Source organism: Sander lucioperca, chromosome 3 (assembly GCF_008315115.2).
Source record: "Sander lucioperca isolate FBNREF2018 chromosome 3, SLUC_FBN_1.2, whole genome shotgun sequence".
NCBI classification, from domain to species: Eukaryota; Metazoa; Chordata; class Actinopteri; order Perciformes; family Percidae; genus Sander; species Sander lucioperca.
The window spans coordinates 20,412,438-20,440,124 of NC_050175.1; the positions used below are offsets into that span (position 1 = coordinate 20,412,438).

Here is a 27,687-nt window from a genome sequence, read left to right on the forward strand (position 1 = left end):
TTTAGCAAAATGATAACATGCTCACAATGACAATGCTAACATGCTGATATGATGCTGATCTTTAGCGGGTATCATGTTTACCATGGTCGCATAGTCTTAGTTTACAGTAACATGTTAGCATGCTAATATTTAGCTTTTCAGGTATTTGGTCATAAACCAAAGTGTATGAATTTTGACCAGATGATGGTGCTACATGAATTTTCATGGAAATCCATCCAATAGTTGTCTAAATATTTAAATAAAAACCACACCTCATGGCCTTAAAGGAAAAGTTAGGAAAGTGTAAGATATGTCCTCTGGGGACAAGAATGTCTGCACAAAATGTTGCGTCAATCTAGAGATGTTGAGATATTCCAGTCTGGACCAAAGTGCTGGACCAACTGATCGATCATGAGACCAACCTTGCCAGAGTCATGCCATCAGCTGGAAGATGCACTTATTGTCTTATTTTGCTTTGGCTGAACTTGTAATGCATTTTTGCACAGAACAAGGACTATGTATGTTTCTCCCTATTCTTGATAGGCTACTGGCCTAAACACATGTCTGTAGATTCATTGATTTAGAAAGCTGTTCTTTTATGTAATGTTAAACAGTCTTGTCATCTTCACTCTCATGCAGACATTTTTTTGTCACAGCATCACTGTGTTGAGGAGTCTCTGCTCTCCATCTGTTCACCAAGTGCTTCTTGACTCACACTACACTGGAATGAGAAGCATGTACAGAGACACTGCGTTTCAGTGAAAAGAATCAGACCTCTCCAGCAAGCGCTCGCACATGTGTGCACACACACACACACACACACACACACACACACACACACACACACACACACACACACACACACACACATATATGTCTGTTTGGTCAGTTAACTTGTGTGAGAAAATATGAAAGAACAGATAATAGGAAAAGCAGCGCAATATTTCTGGAATATTACTGAAGCTATAAACATGGCTTTTAAAGGATAAGGGTCCATCTGGACAAAGGGTGAATGTCCCTGTCAGTGTGTGGTCTGTTTCCAAGCTGATGTCCTTAACTGCGGGGTTATGCTTGTACACACTAAGAAAATAAGGCTTTCTAAAAGGCTTTTCACTAAGGAGATGTGGATCTGCTTGGATCAATGTTTCTCAAAATGCTTGCAGGCAAAAGGTTATTTTTCCTTTTACTGTAAAAGTTTCAATGTAGACTCAAGAAAGATTTTCAACAGCAATTTTCCACTCAGTACTGAAACATTTATTCAGAAAGGTTCACTAAAATGTTCTGATAATCTATTCTTAAATTTGTCTTTTACATATCATTCCAATGATTTTAAATCACTTCTAATGTGAAGTGTTGCAGTCTCTGTGATGTGCTTATCATAAATTAGTTGTGGAAAAAAAGTTAAGGAAGCTGTTTTACGGTAGATTAAGAAGTTAAAGCAGCTGAAAAGTTGGGACAGCAAGGATTACCTAAAATAGATATATTTGAATAAAGAGGGGATAAAATGTTCTCGTGTGAGACCCAGTGCAGCCTTATTATTTATCTTGCTAGAAGACACATAAAGGTTCATAGCTGCACTTTCAACTTGAGTGTGTGATCATAGTCTGCGCTGACATTCCCTGTTGTGTTAACAGAGTGCTGCAATAAGGAGATCACTTTTTCATCTTCTCTTTGGAAAGAATGCAGATACCAACTGGGAAGGGAATTGTGGGAAAATGTACCCTGATAATTTAAAAGCTGATTGCCAAAGACAGGCTCCAGTGCAGTGTCTTTATATCTGTTCATCTCCAACAAGAACACCAACCTGACTCATATTTCTGTTGTTTTAGCCCCTCTCAATGGGCACATGTCCACTTCACTCTCTTTTACATAATATAGCAAAGCTGGCACTGTGTGTGTGTGTGTGTGTGTGTGTGTGTGTGTGTGTGTGTGTGTGTGTGTGTGTGTGTGTGAGCCCCAAATCAGTGCCGATGTCCTAAATGATATTTTTAAACACCATATTTAAGAAAAGTGATTTGACTTAAACTGGTGTTATTTTCTCTGTCTTTAACAGTTTATTGACTCTGTAGTTTAATTTCAACAGCATAAGCCATGCTTACTTTTTTACTCTTTAAATTAACATGTTTGAAACTTTAAAAAACAAAGGAAATTGTTGTTTTTCACAGATGGCATTTGGAGACAGCAGTAGGAAAACCACAGGTGTAAATAATAATAATGATGGCAGAATTCCATTTAGCTGTTTCAGTTTCAGGGTCCTGGTATTGTGCATGCTGGCTCAGTCACACTTACTGGGACACCCGAATACAATAGAGCCATCGTTAATGTTTTAAGTTACACCCGTGCTTTTACAATGACATAACCAAATCTCCTGAGAGAATGACCTGTAAGGTTGACCTGTTTTGAGGAGACAAAAATATCTGTATTTTCATTTTACAATATTTGATGACATTACTCAGTGCCTCTGACAAAGTCTAAATTTAGACATGTAACTACTGTAGGTTTTGGGTCATGCAAGTAAAAGTTGTTATTACAGTAAGCAACTCCTGGCCTTGGAAGATGCTCATCCCACCTTCCTGCCCCTCTGTTGGTCATTAACCTCCACAACACTTAAGTCAGATGAGGTGGATACTATTTGAATTAACCCCATAGACACTGAAGAACCAACCAATCATCATTTAGAAAACGGCCATGTTTCTGAAAGAATCTTAACTGCTTAATGCAGCTGCTTCAATGTTTAGCTTTGTTATGGGTCTCTTAAATATTGAGATGTTTGTTGTTGCTGTTTTGACCTCTTGTTAATTGCAGTTTGATAGTAGGAAAAGCACAGGTGTTACTAATAAAATTAACGATACCAGGACCCTGATACCAAAGCAAATAAATGGAATTCAGCCACCACTAATTTTATTATTTGTATCAACGCTTTTCCTACTGTTACATGTCAAAATGGCTTCTGTAAAAAAAGGCATATCACCTTGGTGTCATGAGTCTACCTGCCCAGTAGGTGGAGCCAAATACTACCTGAGAATTTACAACCACTTATTTTTTTAAATATGTATTTTAGTACTACTTCAGAAATTAAAATGTAATATAAAATAATATGCTTAACGTGGACTAATATTTCAATTAGATAATTTCTTTGGATCAGTTTGTTTCCAAATGAGATGCATCAATACAAGCATTTTCAAAAACAACTAATTAAATAATTGATGTGTTTGACCCAGGTCTGTAAGTTTCAGCAGCACACTTTTTTCCTTTTTTTTTATCTCCCAACTGATTAATGTAAGATGTGTAGAATAAGATCTCTGTCCTGAATAAAACTTTAAATTGTGTGACCTCTTGAGCAGCAGAGAAAGCTGGCCATGACTGTGGGAGTGAGAGAGTTCTAATAATGTAGTAAACAAAAACTATTTTCCAGTAAAAAAGCTTTTACTGAAAAAAAAAAGAACTATGGTCATTTTATAATTTTATAGCATATGATAGTATAAACATAAACATAGATGGACATCAATGAAAATCAGTTACATAATGTTGAAAATACATCTACTCCTCTTTTAGCAGGTGAGAGTAAAATGCTTTTAAGAGGTTAAAATCTTCACGCTTACATCAGTCAAAGGTTGACATACAGTGTTAAGTCATACAAGCTAAAATATAAACAAAGACAATTAGAAATCCATTTTAATTCTGAATAAACATTTCATCCATTCATATCTGAGGCTGACAACATCAGTGTTCTTGAATGAGCTGACATGCTTGCATAAATTCTACCAAGAAAATGAAACATGAGGTTTTTTGACGATCATACCGCACAGTACAAAGAATAACTGCCTCCCAACACATGACAAGTTGCTAGTAAAGGGTTGATTGCAAGTGCGGGCGACTGAGTCTCTGAGCATCCAGCATCTGGGGAGGGGGGGGGGGGGGGGGGGGGGGTCAGGGTGTAGCAACTGGGAGGGGGAGTTGTTATTGGGGTTTGCAGTCAGAACAGCCTCCCCATTGTCTCTGTGAGTGCTTTAGTGTAGTTAGTGGAGGAGGTATACATTAGGGGGTAGTTCAGTGGTACTCAGTTAGACTGGAGAGAGTCACTCAAGGCAGGTGGAGATAGCTGGACAGGGATTAGCTGACTGTCCGTTGCGAGCATTGCAGAGTTGATGGAGGAACTGGGAGGGCAGCGAGTGGTCACACACAGCCTGTAGTTACCGTGGAGATAACTAGTTTTGATAGTAATTGTCGTTTGCCACTGTGGACGGACTGACAAGAGGCGGGTCAGTGATGAGGAAGACGCTACCTCCTCCCCAAGAAAGTGTGGCTGCCTTAAGAGTTCTTGGCGACCATCTTCATCGTGATGGTCTTCACTTCTGAGTACTCCTTCAAGCCGCTTTCTCCCCTGAAAACAGAAAACAGGAAATTACAACGCTGCCCATTTTGTTTAAACTATTACGCTGACAGCAGCATTGAAATATAGTGTAAACACTGCTTGAGGCAAAAATATTGCAATATCCTCTTAGATCAAGTTATGGAATGTTAAGCAATTTTGGAAAATAGGTTTTCAAAACACAAAGTCAATATAAGTAATATTGTGGTTAATTTATATTCAGGGGGCAGGCAGTCAAGTCATACTTACAATTCACGTCCATTGCCAGACATTTTATATCCTCCAAATGGACACTGTGTGCTGAGAGCGTTGAAGCAGTTTATCCTGGGAAATACACAAAACATCGATCACTCTTGTGTCGTTGACTCCTGTGTTTTGATATTGTAAAATGCTGCTTAATTTTGTCCCAAAGTATTAAAGCTGCATTCAGTAAGGCTGATTCATTGTCATCATTGTTGCTATTCTTGAAACCCTCTGGATTTAACAACATAATTCCATTTTTGTTAAGCAAACACAGCTGAAAGGTTGTACATTTGTGAATTTACTAGCTGCAGCAGCCTGGGAAGGAAAGAGTAAATGGATGCTAAGACGATTGAAGCTGAGGTAGAGTAGAAGTGGGACAATGTTGGGATCAAAGGAATTGGAAAGGTGCAGCCTGAAGATTTTTCAGTCTGAAAAAATGAGAGGAACAAATATTCTAACTAAGTAAATGTAGCTTTTTGAGGTCAGGTCATTAAAGGAATTGTTCGACATATGTGTAGTAAGTGTAAAAAAAACACGTTGCTATGTTACAGGGAGTTACGTGCCGGACTATTTCTTGGCTGGGACTAGTAACTTCCTGGAGTCTTGTCATCACCATGAGGTTGCCATCAACTGACGTCATGGAAGTCATATCTATAAGATCAGGAGATGACTCCTGGTAGTCTGAGGTCAATGCCAAATATCTTTACATTACTGTGGTCAGTATCAGCTGTGAGGGAACCATAATTTCCTCTTGTCTAGGAAGAAAAAGATAGTGAAAAAAGAGGTTTGGTCCTTCTCAAAGTACCAAACAAAACCCTCGACAGAGGAAGAGAAGTGGGGTGGTGATTGGGCGGCATCAAAAATGAAGGACAAAGTAGAGAAATGTTTCTTCAGCTAGCAGAGGATTGCAGTCAAGTATGACAAGTGGTGAAACATTCTTGGCAGATGCTGTATGTTAGCTATAACTCTATCCCTACTCATAGCCATCTGCAGATAATTACAAAAGAAACAAAACAAGTTTAGGTGAACTCAAGAACTAACATTGAACGATCATTTCATTTATACAAATTATAAAATTAGGGTGTCAGTTTACATTTACAATTTACATTTTGCGCTGTTGTCTTGCACTGGCATGTTACTTTCGGTATTTTATATCTCAAATGTCTGAGCTGAGGGAAAGAAGTGGAAAAAAGGAAGGAAAACATGTCTTTGTGGCTTGTGTAATGATAGTGAAGTGGCACATCGCCAGTTTACAGTTTCTGGATGCCAGAGTCTGAAATGGTTGATACGTCCCACATGAAAAATTATTGATTGCAGCTAAAGAAACACAGCACGAAACTTACCAGACAGTGCCAGCCTGCACGGCTGTGGATATGGTCATGGCTTTGTTGATGTCGTTGGTGAATACGGCAGCAACCAAACCATAATCTGTGTTGTTGGCCCTTTCTATCACTTCCTCGATAGTTTTGAACTTCATGATCTGCTGGACTGGACCGAAAATCTGTAAACAGATAGGAATATGCAGGTTAATTAATTTACTTTATTTGTATATATATTATTTTTCTATATTACTGGTCACTAGGGTTGGGTACCGAAACGCGGTGCCAATAGGGCACCGGTTCCGACGTAAACGGTAGTAACAAGACCGAAAAAGAACGAAAATTCCGGTGCCTCATTTCGGTGCCTGACTTTTTTTTACCGCCGCTACTCAGCACACTTGTTGATCAGAACTGATAGTGAGAGGATCAATGAAGATGCTGAAGTCAAAATGCTCCAAGCTTTGGCTGCATTTCACGTCTAAGGATGCAGACTCTGCGACATGCAACAGATGCCTTAAACCAATGTCATGCAAGGGAGGTAACACATTGAATTTGATGAAACATCTGGCGACACATGGAGTTTATTTAAAAGCCGAACAATGCACCGTGTAAGGTGGCCAATGTAAGGCCAAGCACAGCAGCAGCCAGTGTCGGCCTCGCTGGACAAATTGAAGAGAGTCCCAGCCATACCAGTGTGGTGGTGGACATCACAGATGATGATGATGACAGCAGCCATTCCTCTTCGGGTAAATCTAGTAATTTAATGCCAACCGCAAATCTTGCATATCAAGTAGGCTAGCAAACACTGTTGCCATTCATTTCGTTTTTTTAAGTACCGGTTCGGGAACCGTTTAAGTACCTGAACTGTTTAAAAAATACCGAGTAGGCACCGGTATCGGATGAAACCCAACCGATACCCAACCCTACTGGTCACATATAAAGAGGTGTGAAGGGTTAAATATAGGGTAATCTCGCATAGCCAGACCTATCTTGGTAGCGCTGTGTCAGCGCTGCAGCATGGTCTGTCTCTATTCTGGGATTGGTGAGAAAACCTCTGGCTTGTTTGTATTTCTTTAAACCAATCACAGCCATCGTGGGTGGTTTGGGATTAATAAAGTCCATCCATCTATCTATCTATCTAAGCTCTGATAGATCCGATAGATTCGATAGCTCTCATAACGAGAGGGACATCTGGCACGTGGGTGATTACGCGTGGGAGATAGCAATTCCATGCTACTTCTTACTTCACAAACATTTCAGAGGGAATTACTGTACATTTTCACATTTATTTGACAGCTTTAGTTACTAGTTTCCCTGCAGATCCAGATTATACAATACATAAGATCAACAAATAAATGATGATGCATTTTTATACTTTAAGTATAATTTGCTGATAAAACTTTAAGTTTTAAATGCAGGATATTGACTTGAGTGGAGTATTTTTATATTATGGTATTAATACTTTTACTTGAGTACTTCTTCCACCGCTGCTTTTCACACAGGCATTAGTTATCAAAATCCCTGTTCTTTTATTATAATCATACCTCCTCTCTGGCAATGCGCATGTCATCCCTCACGTTAGAGAAAACAGTGGGCTCAATGTAGAACCCTTTCAAGCCCAGAGCTTTGCCTCCACACTCCATCTTGGCTCCTTCACTGATACCACTCTGGATAAATTCCAACACACGATTCTGCTGCTCCCGACTGATCTGTGGAGGTGGAAGACAGATATTATATGAGAGGCCAGGACAGAGAATACAAATAAAAAACACAGAGACATTTTGAAAGTAAAAGAAAAAGGGGGGTACAGCTATAGATCTGTTGACCTCACCTGTGGACCCTGCTCAGTGGTGGGATCAAAGGGGCTGCCAACTATCCTCCTCTTGGCTCGCTCCACACTCCTCCGAACAAACTCATCATATATGGGCTCCTCCACAAAGATGCGAGAGCCTGCCGTGCAGCACTGGCCTGCGTTGAAAAACACGCCCTGATGGGACTGTTCTACAGCTAGATCCACTGGGGAAAAGAGATTTTAGTAAATCAATAATTAGATAAAATAGTTTTTAAAGGTTAATTATTAAATAAGAAATATTAACTTTTTCTTAAAAGTGAAATGAGTCAGAATTGAATGTCAATGGAAATTATCACATCTACATGCAAAAACTTCATTTTGTAAAAGAATGTGTGTGTAGTATATTCTTACAAAATTTGTCCCAATATTTATTGGAGCTATCCTGTGCAAAACTGATACCTGACACCTGAGAGACAGGATCCTGCTGTTGCGCACGAAGGGTTAACGGACCCCTGTGATTTATGGGTCTCGGTTGAAGCACCCGACTGAGTCAGGGTCCATTCTCCTGATTTACAGGCCTTTAGGAGCCCCTCTCATGGCTGCTGAAAGCATTTGAAAGCCTCGGTACCCCCCGTTTGGTGAGCCACTTAGAATTCATATGAAACCCATCCATCCACAGGTTTTCATAGCACTACAAAGCTTCTAAGCATTTTAAGAATCTCAGTCCATGTGTGTTTATCCACAGACTGGAGGTCCTCAGAATGGGACACATGGTTAAACAAAACATTGATAGTGTTGGACAACCTAGTGAGGGTGATGGGTAAATGGAGCACTGAATAAAACATTAGGCTACTTGAAAACTTACAATCAGCATCTGCAAAGATGATGTTGGGGTTCTTTCCTCCTAGCTCCAGCGTCACTCTCTTTAGGTTACTCTTCCCAGCTGCTTCTTGGATCAGCTTGCCAACCTAGCGAAGGAAACAGATCAGGGGTTTACTCACAGAAATGTAGACCTGCGGCCAGATCAGTAAATCAGCTGGAGCCCTTAAATAGCTTAAAGAGGTTGGTTAGCTCCAAACAGGGAATGCATCGGTGGGCCAGCTGAAACATGAGTTCTACAAACAGAATGAATATCTATTACAGGTTTTGGAGACAGCAACAGGCAAAAAATGATGTTTCAGCCGGGACCAGCATCTGATGTCTAATGAAGGGCAGGAAGAAGCAACCACAAGGTGTGTGGGTGGGGATGTAACTATCTGATGGCGGTATGAAATCCAGTCCGGTGTGTCAATATGGAAGACGAAAAGGGATTTTCTGTGTTTTTTCTTATCATCCCTATTTCTACTTAATATGACGTAAACAAATGAAGACTAATAAATAAAACATTTAAGAACAGCATTGCTTGATAAGGTCACTAAAGGGAATCACAACTCATCTTAAAGGACCATACCAGCGTTTTTGCAAGTTTTAACTCCTTTACTATAAATCAAGTATTCTTTACATTTTTGCTGACCATTTTCAAACACATGCTATAACTTTTCATATTTTTTTAGGTATTTTTTTCTACTGTTCCTGGTAGCCTTTGATTTTCATTATTTTTCTTATGGTATGAAAATAAATTAGCTGACTTGTTTATATTGTGCAATCAATCCTAGTGAACATCACATCTGCATTCATTTGTTCTATGAATAATGAGGCAGTTTAAGAGCAGAAAAGCATGTATTTTGTTTCCACACAATGTAAATGTGTTACAATGTTGAAGTAACAGTAACAAAAGTGAATGCAGACGTGAGGTTCACTGTGATTAATAATACAACTCAACAATGTTTCAGGAGTCAAATAGATTTCCCAAATTGCTGAATTTTTACTTTAAAATTGATAGAATATGGTAGTCTTGGTAATGATGTGATCATTATAAGTCCACCCTTATACATCATTCATCGTAATTTGCATTCATTCAAGATATTTTCTCTGATATTTTCTCAAAAATGTTCTCATGAGTCTCTACTGAGTCTCAACAATGGAACGAATCAGCTGCTTTAACTGATATTTTTTCATGTTGTGAAATATTGTATTAGCTCAAAAGATAACAAGCCTGAGAAATCTTACACACCTCCCTCTTAACCCTACACCCTAAACAAAGTGTTCATCTTCCTGTTCCTATTCCTATTTTCCGAGAGAACTGACAAGCCAAAGTGGAAAAATACCCTCTCGGTGTTCAACCGAAAATCCCCCACCTCCAACATGGAAAAGACTCATCTTCCAGCTTATCTTGTGTCTAAGTCCGAACAGAATCAAATGCTGTGCTGTGGCTGGTAACGAAGCTGAATGAAAACAACACAATACTTGGCTTCAACGTTTCTGATGTGTTTTGTCTGTCTTTGATGAGAAACACAAAGCGGTTGACTAAGGGGAGGTTAGCGTGTGTTTATTCATGGTAAAGGAAACACGCTGGGCTGCGAGACTCCTCCATGTGGAGTCACTGCCACATGTGAGTGAGTTTGAGAATGAGTTGTGGTCCTAAAATCCACCTGTAGCTACACCACCACCTTCCACCCTGTGAGGAGATATTGTGGTGACTAGTATTCCCCCACCACTGCTACTACAGTGTGGTGACTCACTGTCTGGGCATCAGAAGTCTCTTACAGCACTGGCTCATTCTCTCAGTAATTGACTCCAGATCACATGAAACAACAGGAAAACTAGTAAAAAAAAACTGGGCCACTCACAAAGGAAATGATCAATCAAGACGAGATGATAAAACAAAGAAGATGTTTGTGTTAGAAGGTGCATTTATGCAAGCTCGCGTGCACACACTGATTGGGTGTGTCTGTGTGTGTGTGAGAGATTGGAATAGGAAAATGTATGTTTTAGGTTATACTGTGCTGGAAAATCATAAAGACATAATGTTAGTGCCATTCATACACAGGATAAATATATATTTCTAATCATGCTGTCTAATTTTGCTTTTGTTACTGTGTCTGTTTGGCTCATCAGGGACAGTAATCTGTGATGTCTATACCTGTGTGGGCTTATCGGAGGTTGCTCACAACATATACACGCTGCCTCTCCAACACACCACCAGAGACAAAACAGACATCTCCATAAACCACAAGGCTAATCCGAACATTACATAAACCTGGCTCATTTACCAAAGATACATGTGAAATATAGGCTGGTCACATCGAAACATAAATTCTACATTAGGATTAATGTAAATAGTTTAAGCAGAGGGGTTAGCTTGCAGTTAGAAATAAAAGATGTTTATAAATGATCTGCAGTAAAAACTAATCTGCTGTCACTCTGGCTGTTCCCTCTGGCCTGAGGAATGTGTTCGGACCGCAACACCTCCGAGCGCTCAACACCTAACATGGTAGGTTCTTGATGCTTTAGCTTTCCTTTAACGGCTCCCCTGTTCTGCAAAGTTACAAGGGTTTATCCTGGTAGTAAGTTCAATGACAGGCTGAGGAGGTGCATTAATACAGCAAAGATAGCAGAAGGAAAATGAGGCAGTGTTTTCACAGAGATGTGTTTTTTTTACGCTTGACAGCGCAAATATGTGCATGTGTGCCAGATAAAATCAGAGCCTCCTGTCATGAGAAGTAATGACAGGGCACACAGTTTATGTAAGACCCCATTTGTTTGTCATTTAGACTTCAATACAGGCACACAACATCCCCTAATTACCCAGCCTGCTCTTATGCTCTGCACATGTTGGTCACTGTGTCACTGTGTTAGCTGACAAAAGCAAAGCAAGAGCAGTAGGCAGCTGTTCATCTGAGCCACACTATTAGAGAAAAGTACCTCGGTTGATCCTGTGAAAGCCACTTTGTCTATGCCCATGTGCGAAGCAATCGCAGCTCCTGCCGTTGGCCCGAATCCTGGCAAAATATTGATGACTCCCGGTGGAAACCCGGCCTGTCAAAACAATATGAGAGGAAACCAGCTTTAGTGGAGATGACAGCAGAGCCAAGCAAAACCACAGGCAGTGTGGGGGAATCTAGACCCAACCCAACCTCCCTACCAGCAGAGAACGGAGAGAACATCAAAAAGATGAAGGCGACGGACAGATAGTCTCCAGAAAGAGGCGAGGACAGAGAGGGCAGTGGGGAGACAGGGAGGATGTGTAGACTGAGATTTGCACAGTGTGATTAGTTTATTTTTTACATTAACATGTGATGCTGCATTGTTCCTATATTGTTTAACTTACTCATGTGTTTACCCGTATTTTACACAACTTGCTAACCCTCATGCTACTGACATTGACAATGCACTGCTACAGAACCCCCATTCTGGATTTGAATCTACTACATACTTGAATTAGGGTTGGGCAATCGTTTCTATTTTCATATTGTCCAATCATGCTTACTGTAGGCGATTTGAGATCATGATAGGCGATCCAATCGCCGGGGGGGGCGTCTGACGGAGCTTTGAAATAATCAAACCTTTAAGCTACCTAAAGTCGTATTTCATGTGGACATGACTGTCTTATATGACAGTTATGTTTCGTCCTGGGCTTTGTGTGTCATTACTCTTTTGAAATGTGTAAGCAGTGATATTTATCTTCCTATTGACTTTAAACTTTGCTGATTCCAAATGTTTCCTTCGGTCCAGTTAAAGATTCTAAGTCACTGACTAAGTAGCTTGTTCACTTTTTTTCACATCACCATTCAACTCATTCAGACTGTCCTCAGTTCAGTAGTCTGTGCATGGTTTAAAGTGTTCAGTTTGGCACTAAACCAGACTCATATAAGCACTATAAGCACTATTTAGGATTATATTATGATTAAGCTTTATAAGGTGTTAGAAATTGTGCTAACTTTTAGCTACTTTTTGTGTTACGTATTTGTAGCAGCTGGTTGAAACTAGATATTAAACAAAGACTGTATAGCCCCAATAAAATTATCTGAATTGACTGAATTAGTTTTAATATTAGATTTGAACTGACCCTTTAACTATTACAAATGTGTTGTCTGTAGGGCTATCAAAATTAATGCGATAATGACGAGTTAACCAAATTCATTTCAAGGCCACTAGTGTTTTTGACACGCAATTAATGCATGTACGTTTTGTCATTTGGGCCTTTGGCCATAGTGGTCATAGTAAACACTGTGTTCTTGGCAAACTGAAGCCTAAAATTGATTCAGATTTGGTTATTTGGGCTATAAACTTTGGACTGCCCAAACAAAATGTTGGCATACTGCCTCGTGAACACATGTGTGGTTGGCAAAGAGATTCTGTCATTTACCTCCTTGATGAGAGCTGCTATGTAGAGGCAGGTGAGCGGTGTCTGCTCAGCAGGTTTAAGGACAACAGTGTTTCCACATGCGATTGCTGGACCCAGCTTCCATGCTGTCATCATCAGAGGGAAGTTCCACTGTGCGTGACACACACACACACACACAAACACACACACACACACACACACACACACACACACACACACACACACACACACACACACACACACACACACACACACACACACACACACACACACAGGAAAAAGACATCATGCATCTGACTGACACACTGGGTGGTCACAAGTCAAGCTCAATAACTCATCACTCTTAAGTCACTTACTCTCATTTTCACTCTGTCTAAACATAGTCAAGTGAGAAAATGTTCTCGGCACTTGTACAGTATTTTCTCTTCCCACAGTATTCTGAGAAAGCCGGGAAATTGCAACACATGTGCAATAGACCCATATCACTGTACACAACACAGGCCTGTGTTATTTCTGCTTTACACAGGAGCCCATGGGGCTTAACACAGAACCACACGCTTTCTGCACTCTTGCACAATCAACAGTGTCTCTTTCTCCTTGATCTTTTCCTCTATTCTCACCATTCTCTTTTCCTCAAACCCACTATGTTAAATCCCTCAGCTTGCTCTTCTGTATCTCACTTCTTGTTCTCTATTAGTCAATCTCACTGGCATCGTCATTTTGGGGGCTTACCAGCAGGATTCACACATATAAACAGTGACTGTTAGGAAATTACTGGAAAATCCAGATTGTAATTCTGCAAACAGGCCAGAGACATCTCTTTTAAACTCAGCCAATTAACTGTTATCTGTTTTTCTTGTTGTTTTTTTTCCCTCCAAGCTTTTATGTCCACTTGTATCCATCATGTATGTCACATGTAGGAAGGGTTATACTCACAGGGATAATTTGTCCACAAACTCCAATGGGCTCATATCTGGTAAATGTCAGATACTCTCCATCTGTGGAAGAACAAACGTACAGCGCACACACACACACACACACACACACACACACACACACACACACACACAAAAGAGAAAATAGGGTCATTTATTTCTGGCTTTAGTAGTTTAAAGCTTGTAAAATGCCTGAAACACACAGATGAAAAATGTTACCACCTGATACCAGCGGTGTTGTTGACTCAACATGTTAATTTGTAAATGAATCCACACGCAACATTCCTGGTGCTTTACCCTGGTGAGAGATTACATTTCGTTTCAAGCCTCCTACAGCACAGGCATGTGTGTAACTGTTTTGGGTCATAGAGATGGGTGTTATGCTGGAAATGTTTGCTCATTCCTCTTGCGTTACTTAAGTAAAAGGAGGTACTTAGTGAGGGTGTGCCATGCTTTTTCATTCTCCACAAAAACAATTGATATTGAGAAATGTGTATATAGATTTGTTACAACAGTCGTCAGCTGCTGAAACATTGCCTCATGTTGCATTTGGACTGAAATGACCAATGGTAGATGACAAGCCAAGATAATAATTGTATGACAATGGACGCAAAACTGCAGTACAGATTCTCATATGTCAACCTTTTTCCTTAATTCCAAAGTGGATGTTGGGTCTTTCAAAACTGTTATTGTTTGGAGAATGAAACTATAAACTTATTAGACATAAGATTTTCAGGAGGAGCTCAAGTATCTGCAAGGTTTGTTTGAAAGCAAGATGACTTATATTTCAATTTGGAACCAGCAGTGTAAACTATACCAAACTGTGTAGCCAAAGGTGCTCCACATAATGTCACTCCCCATTCATTTCACACTGTCTGTGATCCAAATTTAACACAATAATATAAGCATAACGTGCAAGACGGGTAGATGCTGAGGGGCTGTTGATGATAAATATCCTGCACTTCATCCTGACAGGTGAACCAACATGTTCACTCACAGACAGCCTACAGGCTACAGGAATACCCTTGTTTATTTCCTCTGAAAGTCTACTAGAGCAATAAAGCTTAAACCAAAGCCCTGGCAAAATGCACACTGCGGTTGGTTTGGCAGCAGTGTACAAGAGAAGCTTTAAGAGGGACAATACGGTGGTATCAGGAGGTTTCCCATGTCCTCTCTCTTATTGTGATTTTTTTGTGCTTCCTGTTGAAACAGGCAGCCAACTTTCCCCTCTTCCTCCCTCCCAAATTCAACTGCCTTAGTGAGGCGACACTGGTGGCAGCCTCCTCAGGACAATAATGGTTAGTGTTTGGATTGATCACCAATTTTATACTTTACTTTGCTGACTAAAGTGTGGTTTTCTTTTTCATTCAACTAAATATGCCAGACAGACACAGTTAGTAACTAGCTGGTGATAGTGGAGCATTTAACAGCTAAAGAGTCCGATTTTCCGCTCAGAAGTTGATGGAGACCAAAACAGAGCTAAAAGAGAGTGAATACTGGACTCACATTCTTTAGGTGGACAGAAACACAACTCCAAATACTAATGATGCTCCATAACTGCTGCGTGTGTTAATAAGCAGCTGTTTGCTACCAAGTTGGCATATCAACGTAAAAGGGGATGATATGTCAGTCCTCACAGCTTGTTTCCACTGCCCCTAAAAGGCAAAACAGTTATACAGGTTTGAAATGCTGTGAAATCTATGTTTGTCTAATGCTGCATTCATGTGGTGCCAGAATAATTGCAAAAATTTGTTCCCAACTGGAACAATTTCCGTGAACGCCCCTGATGCCACAACAACAATTTGGAAAGTTGGCGAAAATGTTGGTACACAATTTTCCGAGTTGACGTAATTTTACATAGTAAAAAAGTACATGTTAGGTTGATGGAAGAAACTTTTTATTAAATCACGTGCTATTGCTTATTCATTTTTTGCTCACATGTAATTTGTGATAGAGTATTAGGCTGTAACCGTTAGTTGCTGTCCACATAGCGTGACCTAGATTAGTTAGAAAAGTTATTTATTAGCATTAAACATGATAACAAGTCAGGTAAAGCAACTGGCACACTGGTGCAGCAACAAGTCTGGGACAAATCACCTATATAAAGCTTCAAACAGGAAATAAATACTGGAAACAGCTATCAACGTGTTGTTTAAACGCTCTGAGCAATAAAATACAACACAACCACTTTTTAGCGTCTATGTTGTTTCCGCATTACAACTTAAAGCTTATGAACACACCAAAGTCGGAAGAACAACTTCCCAACTTGGGAAATGGGACCATCCCGGGAGCATGGTAATGCACGATTATAACAAACTCTTGTACAAGGAATGTGTCTGTGAAAATTAACGAAACTATGATTTAAATCAAGGCACGTGATCGTCATAATCTGACCAAGAAACCAACTTTTGGTACTATCATTTTTAATACTTAGTGAAGACACAATTCAGTCGATTCTCAAAGTATTTTGGTTTGATACCCAGCCCAACTAATAACAAGCTAGGGATCCCACCACCACTCTGCCTTTTTGTCCATTTCACTTAAACTCTGCTGTCTCAAACTCTCAAAGAGGGATCTTACCCATTGGAATGGAAGTGCCATGGATCTTGTCTGCATATCCAGCAAAGTATCTCAGTGTCTTTATGGTTCCTTGGAGGTCCACAAACAGGGTGGGCAGGAAAGGCTTCCCACTGTTCAGTGACTCAATAGTCTGAAGAGAGACGGGGGAGACGTTTAAAAAATATGTGATATAACCTTGTGATCCTCACATAATTCCATACTGTTCCACTCTTTACACTCTCCCGTGGGTGAAATTTGACACTAAGATAACACTAAACTACAAATACAGCCCCTAAGTTACAGTTATATGTTCTTTTTAAGGCAAATCTATGGAGCCATTAATGTAGCAAAACTATTTGCAAATGTGTGTGGAGAGTTGTGTAACTGTATCTCAACCCGTGTGTGCGTAAAAAATCTCAAAATCTGTATTCAGATTTGCATGTGTATTGAGATTTGAAAATGTGTACATCAATCTGTAAATGTGTAGACAAAACTGAGTACGCACTTACAGATTGAGATATAGTTACAGAACTCTACACACACAATTTGCAAATAGTTTTGCTACAATAATTGCCCCACACGAAGCAAGTTTGTGAGTATTTTCAAACACAGGGGCAAGTGGTGTAAAATGAAATAAAGAGACAAAGGAATAATTGTTATACTACAGTTTATCTGCATTTACAGTGCTGTTAAAAATAATTACAAATAGGGTAACAATCAAGTGGATAAGAGGACTTTTTGTTATTATACCCAAATAATAACTTACCCCCTCTATACTAAAAAAGTTATTTACATTGACTAATTAATTCAGAGACATAGCAATATAACTTACTGCTAGATTGACACTGTCTCTCTCCACCAGGTCAGCCAGTTTGGACAGAAGACGCCCCCTCTCAGATGCGTCCATCCTTCGCCATACGGAGCCCAAAGAAAAGGCGAGGCGAGCCGCCTGCACCGCTTTATCAACATCAGCCTATGAAAAAAAGAAACATTAATTATCTAACCTGATCCAGATGCCAGTAGCATATCTGAATATTTTCTACAATGTTTTTTTTTTTTTTTTTTTTATAACTTTTAGCCTACTTTTACTTTTTTTAATCTCATTATCAAACTATCTAGGGGTGGAAAGTAAGTGCATTTGCTCAATCAGTGTATACTTAGTACAATTAAGATTATCTTCTACTTCTACTCCACTACATTTCAGAGGGAGATGTACTTTTTATCTCACTACATTTATTTACTTTTCAGATTAAGATCTTGCACACAAAACATATAATCCGTTTACAAACTATGATGCATTGTTATTGATTAAACTACTCAGCAGTATATGAAGTAGTTAAAATGTGCTCCATGTTTACCAACTATAACATTAAAGTACTGCTTACATGTTAATGTCTCAATAATAATGATCCAATAATAAAATAATTTAACACTGATAGGGGGAATTCTGCATAACGAGTACTTATTTTTGATATTTTAAGTACAGAGTTTGTTACTAGTACTTCTACTTGAGTAAAATTTTGAAAGCAAAGCATGACTTTTACCTGGAGTATTTATATAGTGTTGTATTGATACTTATATGTGAGATAACCCTGTTTTCATTGAAAAAGACGGACCAAAGATCCAAGATGCTGTCGAGTATTTACCTTCTCTGCTTCCTGGACCTCACAGATCTGCTCTCCAGTAGCTGGGTTGTAGGCAGGAAAGACCTTCCCACTAACAGAGTCATGCCACTCATTGTTGATGAAAATCTGCAGAAAAAATAAAAATGCAGTTTTTTATATTTTAGTAAACAGATGCAATAAAAGATCTGAATATAAAGTTATAAATGCTATTTCCTTTATATGAATGTACAAATTGATTATTAAAACCTTATTCAAGCAAACTTAATTTGACTGCAAAGATACAATTTGCAAACAAGCTTGAGAGGGATGTGAGTGAGAGAATGACTAACTTTTTTGTTTTTTAAATATTTATGTTATGTTAAGTAATCATTTCATCACATGCTTGTAGTTGAGGCTGTAAAAGACTAACAGTCCCAGCTCTTCCAGGCTCTTGTGTAAGGGATATGGGAGAATCTCTGGAAATGTGGACAGAGATTCCAGCCTGTCCTGCATTGCTCTCTGGGGAGTGCTCCACCATCCAGACAAAGGGGTGGGGGGTGCAGATAAATCCCTATCAGACACCAGACCCCCACCAACCCACCCCCAAGCGCACAGACACACGTTTCACAACATCGCTGCTCGTTTACAAGATCATAAAACACGTGCCGTGCTTGGTTTCTGTGATGCGTTAAAGCAAGTCTTCCGTTAAACAACCGCCTGGGATTCCAAACAGGACATATTCAACATCTATTAAGACCAAAAGAAAAGTAAATGTTTACAGAGTCACAAAGCTGAGAATTATGTCGCAAACAAATAAAAGCCAACCCTTTATATGCTGGTAAGCAAGGTGTGATTTGAAATTGGCAAATATATCTTACGCAAGTTAAGTCATAAGAAAAAGCTGACATGTTTAGATCCATTAGGAAGACTACTCACACACTGTTTTTAATGGCTGTCAGTATGCCTGATAGATAGAGTGGAAAGAGAACATCTGCTGGCACAAATCCCTCTGTGTATACATATGCTCTTACCGTCTTTCTACTTTAGAGGAGTTCAGATGCACTGAGAGCAAACCTGAGAGCAGGGTTCAAGTATCCCACTGGCCTAAGCTTCCCTAAACTCTCCAACATGTTTAACTCCATAAACGTTGGGCTTTAAGCACTATTTAATTGGCTGTAAACTGTTACCCGTGTTTACTTTTGGGTTGGTATAAAATGCCAGGGAGTCTGAAAACTGTTGGACTCGCAGCAAACACATCACTCTACCTCCATCCTCCTCTTCATTCCCACGGCTCGGAGGCTCATGATGTGGTCTCTGTGTATGAATAACTCACATGTAGACATTTAAGGTGTTCACTATCTGTGTGTACCACCCCACAGAACCATACGTTACAGACTCATTCCTCTACGTTTCCTTTGTACTGGTCACACACCCCCCCCACCACCACCCCCCCGGAACCCACACACACACACACACACACATACACACACACACACACACACACACACACACCAAACACACAGACAGACAAGGCCAGAGTGGCTTCTCTCTCCCCGCACAGTGTTCTTAGGCGCCTTCCATCAGAGGCCACCTTTAATCTGACGCTCATTAAGAGCACTTCATAAAATTGTCAGTAACGATAAGGAGCAGAGGGCCAGCTACAAAAACAGAAAGTCCTGTAGAGCACTGAATTAGTTTTTAAATTTATAGGGGCCACTGAACTGGGGCACCCTAAATCACAGGAGCCCCCTGACAGCCTCAACAGTCCGAGCAAGAATGCAGACCATGGGTAGCTTTATGCATGGCGTAACCCCTCTCACAAGACACTGCTAAAGGAGAACGGATGAAGCACGAGAACAGTGGAGCAGGCCGCCACCTAAATCACGGCCAGAAAAGGACAACTGTCAGCCGCCGTTTGGCTCGGCCCTCTCTCTGGGCTCGGACTGGTGTTAGACTTTTGTCTCGTTCCTTTGAGAGACTTGATTAAGATGACAGTGCTGAGTCGTAAATCAACTCTTGAAGTTTCTTAAAATTGCTTTTAGGATCATTTGGACGAGGGGCAAAGAACACAAGAATGAAAAAGCAAGTGCAAGGGTGCACATTTTACAATGACAAATCGTGTTTCCCATTCCCATTCCCTGCGGGGTCGTCACTATCACTTCACATGTTTATTTCATGTTTATTACAATCTGCACTGCCAATGAGCACTTAGAATTAACTTGGTGTCCTCAAACTACAAATGATGACGACATTTTCCAAATATACTATTTTCTGCTCTCACAATGAAACCATTTAAAGTACAACTTGTAAAAGTTTTAAACATGTGCTGCTGCATTAATTAAAAAATGCATTGGAACGGACAAAAAGCTGTGATCTGTGATGCCTGACGCATAACGAGGAGGCCTGATGTGGATTAGAGCTAAGCAGTAAGCATATAGGTCAAGACTGCATGGGCCACAGGGCAGCTGCAAACATTTAGCAACTCCCAGGCTTTTCTGCAAAAGCTGTCAATCACATCATCCAGAGAGAGCCTGACCATGGGCATAATAAAAAGATGAAACATGATGTACACAAACGATTTAAAGGTTTTTTTGTTTGTTTGCTAATTTGGCCATTTGATGCAGGTGTCTTAATCATCGTCATCTGTTACAAAAATGATGATTTGTAAACCTTGCACTGAGTAAAAAGTGAAGTGTTTATGTCCTTTATATTTTTCATGTTAAAAAACTTTGCGTGATTTTTTTGGGATAATTCATTTTTAGGAGTGTACTGTAACAGGAAGAAAGAAACGCCAAAATACTTTCTGCAGCCAACAAAACATCTGTTTGGCTCTTTGCTTCTTCTCACAGCTCAAATACTAACGGCTGAAGGAATAAGTAATGCTACTCAGTTCTTTAGGGGGTGGGTGGGGGGGGGGGGGGATGAGATTTGGGTTGAGTTGGTATGAGAGGGGTTTTAGGGGGAGTATAAGGGTTTATTTATGTGTGTGTGTGTGTGTGTGTGTGTGTGTGTGTGTGTGTGTGTGTGTGTGTGTGTGTGTGTGTGTGTGTGTGCCAAGATTCCACAGCCAGACAAACCCTACCCGGGCACCTGCAACACTCGTCTGCGCAGGAAGTTTCATATCCTCCCCTATCACAGGACCTCTATTTCCTCTCTGGATGGGTTTCAAAAGTTTTATAATTACTACTGTTACAAGTGAGTGGAGAGCATGTGAAAGTGGAGACCAGCTGGTGTTTTTTCTCCTACTCCTCTCCACATGTCTGACACCATGGAGCCTTCGTGTTTTTTATTCACATCCCCACAGACAATGCCACCCAGCGCTCCTAGGTTTGGCGAGGGCGACCTCGCTGTCACTGACTGGCAAACGTCTTTGTCTCGTCTGAGTGTGTGGTCAAGTGGTTAAAGTTGTTCATTCTGACTCAGAAGTTATGTGAGAAACATAAATTTAACATAAGGCTGTAATTACAAACAACTTCTTATTCAGTTATTTACTGTTGATGCACCCATGAAATGCACTTCTTCCAGTAGTCAGAGAGACTGTGCACATCACTGGAGTATCAGACAGTTTAGATTAAACCCTTTTCCAGGCCTATATGATGCTACTTTATTAATACATTTTTAAAACCCCAAAGGGGATATTAAATTTCCTCTTTTATAGCTGAATACAACTGTTGACAATGTTTTGAGCAGGTTCTTATCCATAAAGGCATATTTTACATCAGTAGTCAGTAACTTATCCAATCGGCGTACATCAATCCCAAAACCTCCATTTTCAAATATCTGAGCAAAATGCCAGAAAACAATCTTATCATTCATCAAAAACATATCACCTTTCAGCTTTAATGTAAATGTAATTTAGTACACAAATATATCAGAACCTAATCTACAATCTTGATGAAATGTCTAAATTGCTAAGAGACAACAGTGATACACAGTTTGATTTTCATGAATCAACAATAAAAATGGACTTCCTCTACTACCTACTGGGTTTTTTTCTCCCTTGGAACATCTGAGGTTTGAAAGTTTCCTTTGTACTTATCTCTAAATCTCAGGTCAAGGAAATGTTTAAAGAACAGTTGTTTTACTCATGGGATCAGTGGACAAAAAGGAAGTCTTCTTTTTTAAATGTGACGTTTTTCCACAGACAAATAAACATCTAGAAAAGCACTTCTGTCTCTGCTATGTCTTGTTCTCGCTGATGAAAAAAGCCTATACTCCAACAGATTTATGAAGCCAAGTGTTTTTCATAATGACACCGTAAGGATTTACACGTTCCTTGTCAAGAGGGCCACAGACTGAAGGTATGGGAAGTTAACAGGGTAACCTCGCTGTCACTGCTCTTCCTTAAACAGTGATTAAGAGACAGGGGACATGATGTTGACGTGTCTGCTAAGATGATAATTTACACTCGCAACACAAGTAGGCATTTCACACCAATGGACATATTAATGGCAGTGCACACTTACCCTGTCACAATCAAAGAGATGTGTTTTAGAGAGTATGTGGCCATGTATGTGCGAACAGGGAGATTGTGTAAGCAAAGGCAGAGGAGGAGGGGGGAGAGTTCTCGCTGTGCTCGTTGTGATAAATCATTTAGTTGCACAGTATCCCCTAACTTTGGCTCTGTTTGATCTTGATCGCAGAAAGATGGTGGTTTTGAAGTGAAAAACTCCAGAACTGCAGGTCAGGCTCTGGCGAGGCAGGGCCACTAACCCACACAGTGAGACAGGGTCATAATTTACACCCCGGTGGACAGCACCTAGCATCGGGGAGCCCCAAGCCTCCATCTGTGCTATCTCAATCAGTGACAGATTGATGGAGCCTCTTATTCATCCAAACTGAGTGGATGTCTCTGCATAGACTGCTTTACAAAAACTCGGGTCTTTAGCAGATAGGTTCTGCAAAAGTTCCTGTGGTGAAAGTGCACTAATGCCACCATGAGCAAAGCAACAAAGAAAATGTATAACTGTTGATAAGATTAAGAGATCTGTGACTCAGACAATGCACAAGGCCACTGAATTTGATCCCTCAATCTGGTCTTTGTTAGTTTTGTATATTTGTAGCACTATTTTCCACGTTATTACCCTATTAAAGAATATAATTATATTAAAGAACAGCAAAACTAAACTGGAACGACAAACACCATTTTAAAAATGTAGATTTGTTTTTATTACACATTCTTATCAGTCAGCTAAACTGCAATCATTTGTCAATGTGGAAACTTTCGAGGGCAAAACAATGGGCTGTTTTTTTTACTACACAAAAAAAACATTTTACAGACTGCTCCTTCTAAGTAAAACAGCAGAGTTATTTCCATTCCCAGTAAAATGTGTCCCACTAAGTGTCTGGTTTAACAAGTCATTATCACTGAACGGTGTGAAAAACCACAAAGGCCAGAATTATCACCCACTAAAAAAGCGCAGGAAAGGTTTCTCTGTTTGCTTTAATTATTCATAAATCAGAGTCTCTCTTCTTCACTTCTACCACAAGTGGAAAACATCAATAAATAGCTATCATGGCTCTCTTATTTATGGCTTCCTTCGTGGTCCTATCAACCTTTAAACTATTTCTGTCTTGTAAGCCAGCTGTTGGAGCCTTCTAGCGATAGAAATGTGGGGGTAGGGGACAGGACAATCGAGAGACAGCTTTCCTACTCAAGCTTTTAGCTAAAAGAGAAAGGGTATATGAAGACTACCAATTTTGTTTATGTAGATATCAATAGACCAATAAAAGAACTCCAATCTTATACAGATGCACACAAATGGGAAGATAGCTTTACTGATACTATCAGCGTGTCGTTGACGGTGAGAAGTTCATGACTTGGTGAAAAGGACAAGGAGCAACCCTTGACTGCAATAACCCATTTTTTATGACATGCTCATGTTATAGAAGCAAACCTCTTAAGTAATAATACTGTAACAGCCATATCTCTGTCTCCAGGGTCACTCACATGTAATCTTTGCATTGCAAAACAAAGATTTCTATTTTTTTTTTAAATGTAAGTTAGGAAAAGCTTATCATTGCCTTCATGTTGCAGAAAAATAAATGTATTAGTGTAAAAACAATATCTGAGGAAAGAATCTGTGTCTGGAAGTTTGCAGCGCCATCCACACGCCCTACAGGCCAGCGAACAGTGTTGGTTGTTTCCCCTGCATTCAGTGGGGTTGGGAACAGGAACAGGGTGTGAGGAGAGCCCACGCCAGGGGTTCCCATAAATCAGGGCCCTTCTGCCCCCTATGTCCACCAAACCAACAGGGACTTGATGAACCAAATTCCTTGAGGTTAATTCACCAAGTCGCTCCCTAAATTTTCCTCTGTCCTTCCTTTAACTAACACTCTGCACTAACACGACAGAGCCTATACAACATGTACTGTCCTCTTTATGGTGCACCAGCAGCGTGTGCCCTTTGCACTTAAAACACTGAGGTATATGTTAACACAGAGCAATTATTATAGCACTGACCAAGGCCGGCGGTAGCCAGGGGTAGGGGTGGGCTTAGCCCACCCAAATGTGCATCTTGCCTACACAATCAAAAGTTAAGAATATATGTAAATAGCACAGAAAATATTAGTACTGTTTCTAACTTCAAATTGGGTGGGCAGCCTACAGCCCGCCTCCAAAGTCACCCACTGCCCACCCCGTCTTCTCGTCGTGTTCAGGCACAAACACACAGAGCTCTGAAGCAGACCCGTCTATAGCTCTGTGTCTACTGTCTCTGTAAAAAATAGAGGTGAGCAGCGCGGCTTCCGTGGTCAGTTTAGCAGCTTCAGTTGATTTCTAATGGATGCGCTCTGCTGCGGCAGACCTGTTGCTCCATGTATTTCTGCCATAGTTTGGGTTTTCCACCCTTGATGAAGAGCAGCATACAGCCGCTTCCCTAAGCTAGTCTCATCCAGAGACCAGAGTCTCAAACGGGGCTCTGTGTCTTTACATAGGCTAAACAAAGGAATTTCCACCATTCATTAATTGATGTAGAAAAAGACAGAAATTGATGCATACAAATTCAGCAGAATGCAGGAAATTAAGTGTTTCTGGGGGAGGACCACCAGACCCCCAACTTCATATATATCCCCACCAATGTTGAAACAAAACCTACTATATGCCTTTGGGTTGCCAAGCCAGGTGTCCTTCAGCCTTTTGTGCCATTTCAACAGAGTTTTGAACTGGTAACCTTTGGGTTACTAGTTCCATTTTCTAACCTCTGGGCTACTAACCACCCAATTGGCCAAAATATTATTTCTACAAGCTGACCCTAATATAACAGGCTAAAAACTGGCCCTGGCTCTAGCTGAACTTACACCAGGCTATCATCAATCTGACCTCTATGAGATGTGCCCTTTAATCTTGGTAATCATAAAAACACTTGTTCTGCAGCTAAAAGACTCTTTCAGTAGCAACAGAACTGCAGCAGGCTACATCCTGGCTGCTAAGGCTGAAGATGACACCTCAAACCAAAATAAATCAGTACACATTAGGAACTTCTAACTTATGACTTAAATTTGCTTTGAGGTGTCCCAATGTGTGCATTGTAAAGACATTGCAGAGATGTTTCCAAACAGGCATTTTATATGAGAGCTACTTTCAACATGTGTGTAACTGTTTCAAGACTTGTGGTGGGTCAAGACTCACATTCCAAGTGAAGGCTCAAACACTCTAATGAGAAATAAGAGCATGTGATTTACTGATTGATGATTGCTTCAATTATATAATAGTATACTGCAATGTTTTTTATTCTGAGAAAATTTTGAAGTATTTAACCAGAATATATGACTTACATACAGTATCATCACCAGATGGTCTCTCTGAAAGCATATTTTTTTAGTCATATCTGCAACATGATTTGTTTCATGACTCAAATGAAGTTCTTTGTTTGACTCAAGCTGCTTTCTCCAGCTGTTTCTGCATCCCTTTTCTCCCACCCACACACTTCTGACTAAAGGACAATCTGTATGTGCTCTGATAACACATTTGTTCTGTGAGCATTTTAGTATTAAACCATTTTTTTGCTAAACAAACATGCTGTCATATAATAATGAGACAACACTTGATTTAATGCTGTAATTACTGATGTCAGTGAAAGAAAATACTTCATTAAAAATAAAGAATGAATTTGGGTTGTGTTGTTTATACACAAACTCAGCCTTTGCCACTGATAGGCTACCTAAAATCATTGTGAGCAATCAAAGATTAATTAAATTAAGAACTGCATGACTCTTTATATACCACAATCAAACTGAAGTGAAAGTTACAATCATAATGCAAAAACAATGAAAGAAAGATAAGGATTTAGTTCCAATCTTGTAATATTCAAATTTGTATAATTAGCCTTTCCTTTTAATTACTTTTATATCCCTTTGTTAGGCGACTTTAATTGCTTTCCATGCAGTAACCTGAAAGGCTGTTGGTCAGGTGCAATGTGAAAAAATACAACATTTATAATAATAGTTAAATATAGTTGTCCACTCAGTGTTACATCAATTTTAAGACACTTTTCCTAAACAAGCTCAAACTATGACACGCCCTTATTAATACGTTATTTCGCCTCCTGATAAAAACACTATTTTCTATTTTGTGGCAATTATAACTGGTTAAAATTATCTGCAAAATCAATTATCAGTCTTTATCATAATACCAGGTATATGTAAAAATGTAAATTTTTATGAATCAAGTAAAGTGTGACCATGAAAACAAAAAAATGAAATTTCTTATGTCCGTTATATACTTCGTTAGTTTAAATGATCTTGTCCAGGGGTTATTGAGTATTTAATTCAGAGCTACACTTAGCACGTGGACGCAGAAGAGACTCATCGTGACTTGAATTGTCAGTTTATCAGGTCTGTTAGAAAGTTTAGTCCGGAGAAGTTTATCAGTTCCAGCTCTGAGTGAGCTACACGGTCTGGTAGGCTACTTAAGCTTCAGTTGCCGATACACGAAAAGTTTTAAAAAGTTCTGGTTAAAGATACAAATGATCAGACATGTACGAGCAGCAGCTGAGTCGTTATACGCTCAAAGCGAGACGGTCGGCGGCGAGAGTGTGGAGAGAAACAGACCTTGGTGTACTTGATCTCCGGGTTGGGCACCGGTGAAGGCATCAGCTGGAGGGATGCCATGAGAGTAGCGGGGTCGCTCTTCACCTCTCCGGGGATCTCGATCTTACTGGAAGTCATCGCGGCTGTCTCTCCACTCGTCTGCCTGCTGCGCCTCTCGGGGTTTTTTCAACAGATTTCTGATTAGGACTTTGGGTTTCTTCCTGGGTTTATAGCCAGGTGTCAGCCGCGGTTCATTTTCATTGGGCAACGAAAAGGGCTGTCCTTTTGAAAATTAAATTCACGCATTTACATAGGCTAAACGACCTTAGCCATGCGTGTTAAGGAGGAGAAACACATCCACCACCCACCTCACACCCCCCGGTACACTTAGTTTTCACTGCTTTCACCCTCCGACAGCCGACTGTTTTCTACAGTAATTCATAGTTTTATAACACAAAAAAACACAGTGCCATGCATTATCAAAAGAGTTTGGAATTGTTAAGTATGTTAATCACAGGTAGGCCTATAATGTTATCTGAACTCAATATAAGGCTGTAAGTTTTAAATTAGACCATAGGCTACATTAGACCTATGTTAAGGGTTCATATAGATGGGCTCCTTCGGTGA

General features: G+C 40.0%; 1 protein-coding gene across 1 annotated transcript; it reads right to left on the bottom strand.

The window, feature by feature from the left end:
• Positions 1-3,429: 3,429 nt before the first annotated feature.
• On the bottom strand, positions 3,430-27,330 carry aldh1a2 (aldehyde dehydrogenase 1 family, member A2). The gene is made up of 13 exons (XM_031314234.2): positions 27,082-27,330; positions 18,073-18,177; positions 17,259-17,399; positions 16,448-16,577; positions 13,869-13,930; positions 12,954-13,082; positions 11,510-11,623; positions 8,571-8,673; positions 7,745-7,929; positions 7,458-7,622; positions 5,938-6,095; positions 4,601-4,675; positions 3,430-4,363 (listed from the first exon to the last, which is right to left on the bottom strand). The coding sequence occupies exons 1-13, from the start codon at positions 27,196-27,198 to the stop codon at positions 4,291-4,293; spliced, it is 1,557 nt and encodes a 518-aa protein (XP_031170094.1). The 5' UTR covers positions 27,199-27,330; the 3' UTR covers positions 3,430-4,290.
• Positions 27,331-27,687: the final 357 nt, after the last annotated feature.